This window comes from Amblyomma americanum, chromosome 1 (genome assembly GCF_052857255.1).
Source record: "Amblyomma americanum isolate KBUSLIRL-KWMA chromosome 1, ASM5285725v1, whole genome shotgun sequence".
Taxonomy (NCBI): domain Eukaryota; kingdom Metazoa; phylum Arthropoda; class Arachnida; order Ixodida; family Ixodidae; genus Amblyomma; species Amblyomma americanum.
In genome coordinates this window covers 168,601,148-168,612,483 of record NC_135497.1, presented here as the reverse complement: position 1 = coordinate 168,612,483, position 11,336 = coordinate 168,601,148, and the positions used below count along the sequence as shown (strand labels likewise).

The 11,336-nt window shown below is 46.9% G+C and overlaps 1 protein-coding gene and 1 pseudogene across 1 annotated transcript; both read right to left on the bottom strand.

Moving 5' to 3' along the window:
• Window positions 1-1,109: 1,109 nt before the first annotated feature.
• LOC144114767 (cytochrome P450 3A5-like) lies at window positions 1,110-6,820 on the bottom strand. Its single transcript, XM_077648722.1, has 4 exons — window positions 6,641-6,820; window positions 4,574-4,763; window positions 2,841-3,049; window positions 1,110-2,054 (listed from the first exon to the last, which is right to left on the bottom strand). Exons 1-4 carry the CDS (start codon window positions 6,818-6,820, stop codon window positions 1,110-1,112), a joined length of 1,524 nt encoding a protein of 507 aa, XP_077504848.1.
• Window positions 6,821-7,607: 787 nt separating this feature from the next.
• On the bottom strand, window positions 7,608-11,092 carry LOC144114761 (uncharacterized; annotated as a pseudogene).
• Window positions 11,093-11,336: the final 244 nt, after the last annotated feature.

Below are 11,336 nucleotides of genomic sequence, written 5' to 3'. Positions count from 1 at the left end.
AAAATTGCACAGCTTTAGCGTTATTTTGTGTGCTTCCCAAAATTAAACAACCTGCATTCTCTTAATTATTGGTTAGGATTCACACGCAAAATGCAAAAATAAATGACTCAGCTCAGCATGGAGCCAGGCTGTGCTAACTCAGGAAGAATTGTTACTCAAGCGCTCTCCCGCTGCAGTAGGAATGTGTTATTACACAATAACAGCGCTTGAGGTGACATCTAGTGCTTTGCCAGCACCCTTTATCAGCGCTTTATCTTGCATGTTTTGAACAGCGATTGTAGGTAGTCGATGCTTGCGCTTACCAGCTAGGCACGATGGCTGCACAAAACAAGGACTGCAAAGGCTAACTGCGTTTAGAATTACACGCTTGCACAAGGCTTAGAGACTAAATTAAGTGGAGGCTTGTGGCATCGAAAATTAATCGCCCCAGGAGAACACGCGAAGTCTAGCGTGACAAGGTAAACCAATGCTCTAACGGTTTCCATAAAAACTGCATCCGGGAACAAAAAAAATTAAACTGGTACAAATGCAAACGGGGCACCCTGATGTTCGAACGGAGAAATTAAGCACTGCAGCTTCTAAGCCCCAGTATGCATCGTAACTTGATGTGGTGCCCATCAAAACTGTTTCCTTTTTACTAGCATTGATTTACCACTAGCCCCTATCGGAGTTAGGCTATAAGGGCGGAAAACGATTGCACCCGGACGAAAACAATTGCACCCGGACAGAGTCAAAACAAGAACTGACTCCGCCCTCATGTTCGTGTTCTTTCACAATTTCCCTCTGCTCCTAATATATTACGCTCTACCTCATAAATATGTCCTGCTACAGTTCATCAACTCTTGTGCCACCATACGCAGTCACAGCTTCCGCGCTACCTGCCATGTCGGTATTTTACACCCTCGCTTGCCTGCTCGCTTCACCTATCGAACTCGACTCATAGAGAGTCGTCTTCTTTAGCACATAATAGTTCAAATATTAGAATGATTGGCACAGGATAAATACAGACTTGTGGCGTTGAAGGAATGACAAGGTCCAATGGTGGCAGCACAGTTTTCAGTCAACTGAAAAACACAAGCCGGACCAGCCCCTGCGCTGACAAACCATGCTTATGGGCTCCGCAGACCCAGTTTAAGCATGATGTCGGTTTCTGAGCGGAGAAAAACCGACCTCACGACCGGCTTCATAGGGACCACGGTTTCCTCGCACAGGAGCACTTTACATTTCCTGAGCGTCGTGCAGATGGCCGCCTTGATCTCCAGAGCGGAGAACCGCTTTCCCAGGCACTCCCTCGGACCCAAGCCAAACGGAATGAAAGCTCCGGTGTGGTGGGCGCGGACACCATCTCGAAATCTTTCCGGATCAAAGTGAAACGGGTCGGGCCAGACTAGCGGATCGTGGTGGACCTGCCATGTTGCTGCCATCACGTTCACGCCCGCTGGGAAACGCTGCCCGAGAACGACGGTTTCCTTGTTGCATTGCCGGGACGTGATCAGTGCAATGGGAGGGTACATGCGCAGGCACTCGCACACGAACATGTCTAGACGCTTTAGCTGGTGGATGACCTCGTACGTGAGCTCACCGCCACTGAATTCCAGAGCTTGCTTAAGTTCCTCGTAGATGGCGTCCTGCTCGTCGGGGTGCACAGCCAGTTCGTACATGGCGATGGACATTGCGGTGGCGGTGGTTTCGTACCCCGCGACCAGAAACACGAAGCAATTCCCCAGAAGCTGGTCGTCGGTGATGAGCGGACATTGCAGTTTTCTGCCATCGATGCTGCCTCGCCCTGAACCCTGTTGGGCATCAAGCAGGAGCTGCAGCATATCAAGCGTCCACGCCTTGTCTCCGCTTCTGCGTAAGTAGATGATCTGGCGCAGGCGCTCTAGCAGCTCACAGTAAATTCTGGAGATCGGCGTAAACGGAAACACCCATCGCAGAGCGCTCCGGAAAGCGGGAACCTTGAGTGCGCCTTCGACCAATGTGTCCTCGGTGTCCTCGGCGACGCTCCTGACGACTTTCAGCAGAGGGTCGTTTGGGTCTCCTTGGCAACCAACCTGCGCGCAGGCGGCAATGTAGTGCGTTACATTCTGCGGTGGCTTACCGAACCGTTGAAACAGTGAAGCCTTGATATCGCGAAGATTACTATTCTTCCATTTTAATTAATTCTCCTCATCCATCACGCCGAATGACGATTCCGGGGATGACGAAAAAGTAGCGTCGTTTCATTGTCACAGTAAGAAAGAAAGGCAAGTTTTTAGTTATGTTGGCGATGAGTAGCCAGTAAGTCGCTGCCCGCCTGCGTCCCTATTAACAATAAAATTGAGGTTTACTTCAGAAATCCGCAAGTTTTAATTTGTTTTATGCTCACGCCGCCACTGGTTTAAAGATTTCTTGGGCACTGCCATGAGCATTCATCCTCCGCCAGAGGCCTGATACTACCTACGACAAATCACTGCGTTCAAAGCATCGACTAAAGTACTACCTAGCGGCGTCTTAAAGAATGCTTTGTATTCTGAAGAAAAAAAAATGATGCCCGTGATCTATAAATTCATTTCAAAAACATCTGCTTTGTCAAGCATGTCACCAAACTCTGCACTTAAATGTACTAAACGCTACAAGGGACCGCATTTCTCATCATGTCGATAATTTGAACTCCAACAGACATGCACTATTTTAGCTATCGGCGCTCATTTTCCCAGTAAGCACTACATTGTCGTCTTGCATCACGTCTCAAGTTTTTAAGTAGGTTACACATGTGACTAAAGTTTTCTGGGTGCTCAGTATTTTTTGTTTGTCGTAGAACACGAACATATCAACCAACATATTATAAGTATACCTACCTCCCAAGCAAGGGCGCACTTGGATATGACGTCCAGGGACAAGCCCTTAAATAACTTCGTCATGTTAACAAACTTTCCATCCGCTACGTGATCACTGATGACTTCCAGCGTCGTCTCGCAGCAGCCAACAATCGTTCGTGTCATGAGCTTCATTTTAGTGGAGCTGAAACTCGGGTTCACGACACTGCGCACTTTTTTCCATTTATCTCCTGCAAAAAAGTCAGAAGAGCTTATTTACGACCACTGCTGTTTGTTCATCTACAAAATCGACTGCGTATCTGTGTGCATCAAGATGAGACAGCCACAAAAATCTCGTGAAATACGCTCTTTCTCGCATGCACTTTCTGCATGTTGTGCGAGAGAACACAACGTTGACAGAAAGTAACTTCGTGTATTTTCATCTCTAGATAGCTTAAACGTATATACGGTTTCCTGTGGGTGAAACAAGGTTTATCTTGCACCACAGAATTACAGAAACAGTATGACGTGCAGACGACAGCGTCATTTTACGCAGACTGCATCGTCTCGAAATTGAGCAATCCGAACGTTCGCGAACGTGTTCAGCTGCTCCACCGTTACGAAGTGTGGCAATCCGTCGTACGCAAGCAGTCAAAGTCATGGAGAGTTGCTTTCGTTCTTTCTTTCTTTTTTTCGGTACTGTGTGGGCCAACAATTCTTCGCTACATGTTAAAAATTTTGACACAACAGAAGATGCCAAGTTGGCGTGTTTCCCCCGGTCAGTAGATTTGACGGGACAGAAGTTGAGAAATTGAGCGCACATTCGGACTATGCTAATACCCCCGCGCAGGCTAGGTATGCAGAATAATGATTTCCTTCTATTATCCAAAATGGGACTATGGTTTACTTTAATGGGCCAAAAGCGCAATTCAGTTTGCAAGAAATGTCGAAATATGAAATTCTTTCTCAGCTAACCAATCGTCCTTTTAAAGCGTTCCCAAATTCATTGCTAGTCCGAGTTTTTGAGCTCTAGCAGCACCCCTGGCATTTAAAATCTTTAAATGTTGAGTATGAAAGTTTTACTCCGCCTCCAGAGAGTTGGAGCGCTGCGGATACTGCACTAGCAGTACTGCAAAATCAATTAGCGAGCATGGCAGCCTTGGGAACCATTGAAAATCTTGGTTTATGCACAGAAGTTTGGGTTTGGGTTTGGGTTTATGGGGGTGTAACGTTCGAAAGCGACTCAGGCTATGAAGGACGCTGTAATGAAGGGCTCAGAAAATTTCGACCAGCCGGACTTTTTTAACATGCGGTTGACACCACACAGTCCACGGACCTCTAGCATTTCGCCTACACCGAAATTCGACCTCCGTGGCCAGGGTCGTACCCACGTCTGCCGGGTCAGCAGCCGAGCGCCATAACCACTGAGCCACCGCGGCGGGACATACGCAAAGAAGTGAAAAGAGACACTCGTCTAAACCTCTTACCGTTTCACCACAAGTCTGTGGCTGCAAGCTCCGCCCTTTCCTTCTCGGTACATACTTTGTGTTCATAATTAATGCGGGCTCTTGCAAGTATTCACTTAACATAGATGCAGGGTTACGGGGCACCAAGCTTGTTTTGCCTTTCAGAGCAGTATCAAACATGCGTTCATAAAATTTAGACCATGGAGACTTGGTTTTTGTAAATGCGTAGCTAACTATATTAAACAGAATTCACGCGCAAAAACGATAGCTGAAGGTGCTTTTGCGAGCTTCTTGCAACAGCGTACTTACCCGTGACGTACAGCAGGCTGCTCAAAAGAGGCTCCACTGGTATCAGCATTGGCGGTCTTTCGTGAAATGCGTGCACGTGTTTCACGAAGCACTCCTTGATCATTTCCACGTCGCTGATGATCACATACGGAATTTCGGCCATGTAGAAACCGAAAACCTTGCCGTACTGCTTAACCCATCTATCCATCACCTGTTCAAATGGCCAGAAAAACCGAGCAATTAGTACGAAGAAGTAAAAATGAACGTTCCCTTTTAAGTCATAAAAAAGGCAACAGTAAGAGATGCTTGCGATGGCCTGTCGCTATAGGCAGCAAGCTCTGACAAGAGACTGTGCGAAGTTGTATTTTAACTAACGGGGAAGGTACTTATCTTGCCAGCGCCTGTTATTAATTGCAGAACGTGCACGATCGGCTAAAATTATTAAGAACATCAGTAAAAGTGAAGCAAATTGAGGCTAGTAGAAACATTCCACTGGTTTCCAGTGCTACAGTTTAAAAAAATTGAAAATTGGTAGGTATGCATTGCCGTTGAGACGTTTCAAAAATGATTTCATTAGAGGCAAGCGCAAAAGCCAAAAGTTATTAATAGCCACAAGTCCATAATGAAACTTTCTGTTCTAACTTAACTGCGGAAACTACGACAGTGGAAATGATAACTTAGAAAAAAAAAGAGAATGAAACAGAGGAGCATGGTTGATAATAACCGCCCAATATCGGTGCGCGCTGAATCAGTGTCTCTTAGAAAGAAAAGGCCTCTTTACGTCTCCTGAAACCCAGTAATAAAACCCAGTAGACGTGTGAAAGCATGTGTTAATTCTTCGCCTCTTCTCATCCCATTGGCTACAGCTGGCGCAATGCTTCCCCGAACTTTCCCGAGCTTCCTCCCATTGGCTACAGCTGCGTGATGCTCCTCCGAACCAACCCGAGCTTACCCGACAAGGCAAGACAGGATGCTTGCTTCTTACGGCCGCTTCTTGAGCCCTGTGTTCTAGATTCGTGCTCTGATATGGTAAACCGGGCAAGGTGCGTGACGTCAATGGAGACGTGCGAGGCGCAGAGGCCTTTTTTTTTCTAGGTGGCGCTCGCTGAATGTGCTGCCTTGTATCGAGGAAGTCTACCCGGCTAAATGACTCCCCCCCCCCCCCCCCGCCCCCGCAAACACACACACACTTTTTTTACTTCACCACTTTTTCATCTGTGAATTTGCAGACGTGAAGTAGCCCTGACACCGGTGGTGATGAAAAAAACTGAAGGAATGAGATCACATGGAGACCAACAGCACGGAGAACGAACAGTGGTTTGTCTTTTTCAGATGGCACGTTCAAACATTTTGTCAGCTTATTTTAATTTTAACAGTAGCGAATGAGTTATAACAGCGCAAACCTGTGGGTAGCTGCGGGATCATGTGACGACACGAAAAGGCATCGCTTTCGACATGTCACTTGCCAGTGTACACAAAACCGAAAAGTGTAGTTTGGATTGGCACGCGTGGCACGTGGAATGCGGCAAACGAAATAATTAAAAGAAACGCAAGACTTTCACAGCACATTCCAAACAATTCTAACAAGGCACTGAGTGTATGGCTTTAGTCTACAGATCCTAGCTAGCAAAAAGCTTCTGGAAAATGCAAATAACTTCAATACAGAGTGCAGAAAAATACTCAAGAGCACGCTAACCTCGTTAGTCCTATAGCAATTGAATCTAAGTCATGAAATCGAGACAAAATTACAGAACACTTACTTCCGCAAATCGTAACGTTTAAGAGAGTAAACGTCAGAAATTACCTGCGTTCAGCCCAGACAATCACGTAATGGTATCGGCATTTAAACTTATTATACAAAAGATCTTGCGTGAAAAGGCACTCAAAAATACAAGACTGCTTATTTATTTATTTATTTCCTCAAAGGTCTCGGTTGAGACATTACATGACATTACATGTCATTGTCTACCCTCGGAAAAATTCCCTTAGTTTTTGTGGGGCAGGTGGTCTTCTACTATGTACCTCAAAGGTTAGTTTCGATATCGTAGTCTTTGCTGCGGTACTGTTACGACACACACTGATGGATACCTTGATCCGATCTTTGTCCAGCTGCTTGTAGTTCCCCAAGAGAAGCTCTGGCTTCGGACCCGGAATCCCGTGCCTCCGGAAGAAGCTGTGGTCGTATTTTCTCTTCAGTACCCAGAAGACTCCAACAAATGCAACCGAGGCTGCAAGCGCTGCCAGTGCTGCCCATGGCGATACGTCCATTGGTGACTGCGAAGTGCCTCATAATTTCATGCAACATTCGTTTGAACGAATTTAAAGAAGAAATACACTGAATTTAAGAATAACTACTCTTACCGCATCGAAGAAATGAGTGCATGCTTGTCACCAGAAGTGCAAGAAACGAATATGACTAAGGAGCAACATTTTCTGCGGTGTCCCAAGGGCCTGTGCCCCTCGTTTACTGTGCCGTTCACCACAGAAAAAAAAAGTGTAGTGTGTGTGTGTGTGTGGGGGGGGGGGGGGGTCTCTAGCGTTTTTCCTCACAGGAATAAAAGCGTAGTAGTTCGTGAAAAGGCGTGTAAAACACTGCAAAATACCTGTGTTAAAAAAAGACCCTTTCCGGCTACAGGGCCATAGCACCCAATTTTGGAGCATAAATTGTTTTATTTCATCTTACCCATCCTATGTCGCGCTACAGTTTCTGAAAATTTGAGCTTCATTGGAGAGAAGAATGCTTTCAAAATTAATTGTTTAGTTTCTTTGTGAACAGCTTGGTTGTCTGGCAACTACCACGTTTGCTGACGTTACCGAGTCCTGCGTATGTCACACCGTCTGCTGCATGTTTTGCGCAGATTTCGCGGCTGGCACGCGTGGATAATGAGGACAAGACTTGTCGTCGTGGGTGTCGTATTAAAACGCGAGACCGTGTGTTACTACGGCACATGTGTTATTTAGCTGTGTGTGTTACTACAAAACATGAGGACAAGACTTGTGGATGCTGGTGTCGTAGTAAAATACGAAGCATTGGCCAAGCACTCCGGAAGAAAGTTTAATGTGGCTGAACCGAGGCCCGAGTGGTTACATAGTCACCGCCCGTGACGTATTTATGAAGCAAATCAATTAAGGTAAATAGGTGGGTCTTGTCGTAGTGCTCCAGGGCGGGGAAGGGCTTCCATCGATAGCGGAACATGCAGTGGTTAGAGGCGTCGTCCGTGGGGAACACCCCGTTGTTTGGGAGGGCGATTGCCAGCGTGCAGGAGATGGTCTGGTCCTGGAGGCACTTGACGGCCACCGAGTCCACGTCGCCCCCGAAAATTTTCTTTACCTTGCCGAACGCGGTTGATTCGCAGTTTGGACCGTTCCACACAAGAATGCGGCGGCCCACTGTGTCTTGCAGAGAAGAGTTGGAAAATCTGCTAAAAGCTGCGAATTGTGTCCCACAGTTCTTGGGGATGTGCTTCACCACCAGGGCGTACAAACTGCTTACAAAGTGTGAATATCCTCGTGGTCGTGCTCAAACTGGAATGCGAGCAGTTCCTATATTGCAGCGTACTACTCGTTCACGCCCATCCAGTAGGCTGCCACGTTCCCGTTCGGTGCATCAAAGAGGGGCCCGGCGTTGCAATACATTTCGATGCAGTCAAGCGTGGTCCAAATCCATAGCTCGTCGTTTAGGACGTAAATCGAGTGCTGCAGATGCTTGTTTTCCAGTCAGGTCAAGCTCATATCGGGGTCGGACAGCCATTTTGGCGTGCGCACAGTTTTGCTCAGTGGCGATACGGGGTTCTGCCTGAGCCAGTCGTAGATTGCTCTTCCGCTTTCCTGTTGGTACGTGTTCTTATGCCCTGACCCTTTTGTGTGCGTATTCGCTCCGCGTTTTTATTATCTGGGGCATCTTTGCGGCCGTCACTGCACGCAGTTGTACTCGGAAGCTGTGAGAGAAGTGTATTCAAAATTCCTGTGTGTGACGTGTTCTTTACTCGTGAATTGTGTGTGTGTCTCACAGCTTCAGCGCCCCAGTCGCCACCCCTGTCTTGCCCTCCCACCTAAAACTATACCTATATTCTGGGTTCGCTAAACATATATTAGGTGAGATAGAAGAAGTCCCTGCGTGTTGCGTTTGTAGACCGAACTGACGAGCGGTTTGGTCATTTCACGAGGCGAAGGAATGCAACGCATCCGCATGAGCCATTTGACGAGCTGCAGTCGTGAATTACGAGTAGGTGAGGAATGCTTGTGTCGCTGACGTAGAGGGAGACTTCATCAACTGCGTAACAAGTGGGGCTGATTGCGAACCGTCTAATAAGTTCACGACAAAGGTTCTCAGCTTTACAATCGTAGCTCTGGTGGAAACACGTTGTGCGCAATTTTTCTTCGTTTCGGAACGCGGTGTAGCTTGTAGGCCCACACTGGATAATGGACTGCATATCCTCTTGTACTCCTGATGATTCTGCTCCTGACTAGGGTAAGTTTGCGTCTTTTACACTATCCGACCCTTGCTCAATTGGCTCAGAGCCTTCCATAGTTTCATTGAATTCACGAGAACCGTCTTGTTTGCCTCAGCGAGTGCAGTTTGGAGGCCGTCCCTGGAAATATGCTCAGGGTCACAGAAAAATAGCTAAAAAATATAGGCCAGTGGTGCCTCCTTTGCTTCGGTAGACGTGTCACTGTCCGATCCGTGTCGCACCTCTTCCTCTTTCCCTCCATCCTATAGTCGAATACAACTTAAGTCTGCAATGAAATCCCACCCACATTCACGACCGGCGCACAGAATTCCACCACGACAAAAAGTAGTCCGTTGTTAAAACTTCTCACCTAAAAGAGAAGCTAATCACAAGAAAAAAGTTATGAGTTTTAAACTTTTCATACCTGGCTTGTTTAATAAAGTCAGATATTGAAAAGTTGATTACGTTTACTTTTATGACTGGCAAGCGAAGTGATACAGTACGCCGCGGACCGTTGCCCAGTGTTAACAACTGGTGTTTTTTTAATTTGTATTCTAACACACACACACACACACACACACGCGCGCACACACACACACACACACCACACACACACACAACACACACACCACACACACACACACACACACACACACACACACACACACACACACACACACACACACACACACACACACACACACACACACACACACACACACACACACACACACACACACACACACACACACACACACACACACACACACACACACACACACACACACACACACACACACACACGCACACACGCACGCACGCACGCACGCACAACAGTAAATTGCCGCTGTAAAGTCATTTTTTTCCTCATATAGCACGATAGTATTGTGAGAGAGCAAAATTCGCAGGGGAACATTATTATCTTTAAAAAAATAGGGGGGCCATACGGCCAACGGTTCTCGAGATGTACTCACCTAGGTTCGGTCAGACAGTGCAGCAGAGAGACCACGTATGGGGTGGAGACGGCGAAGGTCCGTGTCCTGACTCGTCTACAGGGACCCTGTTTTATATCCCCTAAGGCGCTGCAAGTAAAAGTGTGAATAGTTATACAAGAAAAGTAATTGTCGGTTCAGGACGGATATTTAGTTTACAACCGGATGAAACTTGAAAGTACGAACAGCCGCGGACGTAGTGTACCGCCGCCGCCGTTGTTGCTGCTGCTATTCCTACCACTGCCAAGCTTCTGTAGTTGTCGTACTAGGTCCCCCTTTGGAAACATATATATATATATATATATATATATATATATATATATATATATATATATATATATATATATATATATATATATATATATATATATATATATATATATATATATATATTTAAATATTTTTAAATTCATCTCTTGAAAAGAGTATATCGACTGCAAATACCAATGTTTTGCTTTTGTGCAGCCACGCGAAGATTTGTATGCACCGACGGGGAAGCCCTTCAGACAGTGGTGCTGCTTCCTTTTCCCGTCAATACTTGCAGACGAAAGGGCACAAGAGGAGTAGTAGGAAATAAAGCGTTCAGTGCGGCCCAGAGGGTACTGTGATCGATCTTGCCGTGACGTGCTTAGAGCTGCTTGCAACCGGTGGTTTAATTTGCTCTGCGGCGGTGGTTGCCAACTCTTTCTCGTGTTCAATAACCTCGGCGGCAGTTTGGTACAGCTGCGTGAAGCGCCCGTGGCACGTCAGGCTGCTTGTGGCCGCTTTGATCTTTGCTTTTGTGTGCCGCAGGTAGGGGCCTTCGTTTAGGGAGGCATGACGCGGTGTGCAGCTACGATGTAAATGTCCCTGTGAACGACTAGATGAGTGTCCACTTGGAGAAATGCCGCCACATCCTGAAATTTGTCCGCGCAGCCTGGGTCGTCTTTATTCGATTTCGGTACCGCTAGTATGCCAAAGCCCAAGCTGGGCTGCGTTTTACCAATTGCCATGGGGCTTAGTCTCTGGCGGAAGTAATCAACCTCTAATGAGCCCAAGTACTTGGCGCGTGGATCGGCAGTGCGAAGGCGCATTATCTGGTCGACGGTCGGATCCATGGTCGGATCTTGCCTCCATGTGCGAGAGACTGCTCGTAACAAAGCATGTGCACTGCGCTGTTAGGGGAGGGCAGTGCGCGTGTAAAACGCGTTGCCACAGTCGTAGTTGTGTCCCAGACGCAGCCAGGTGTTTTCAAACGTGTGCTCATAGTTTAGAATTGGTGTATCCACGCGGCCCTAGAAAAGAAACTGGTTCACAAATTTTGTCAGGCGAGGACTCGTGTTTTTTACGCCAACAAAGTCG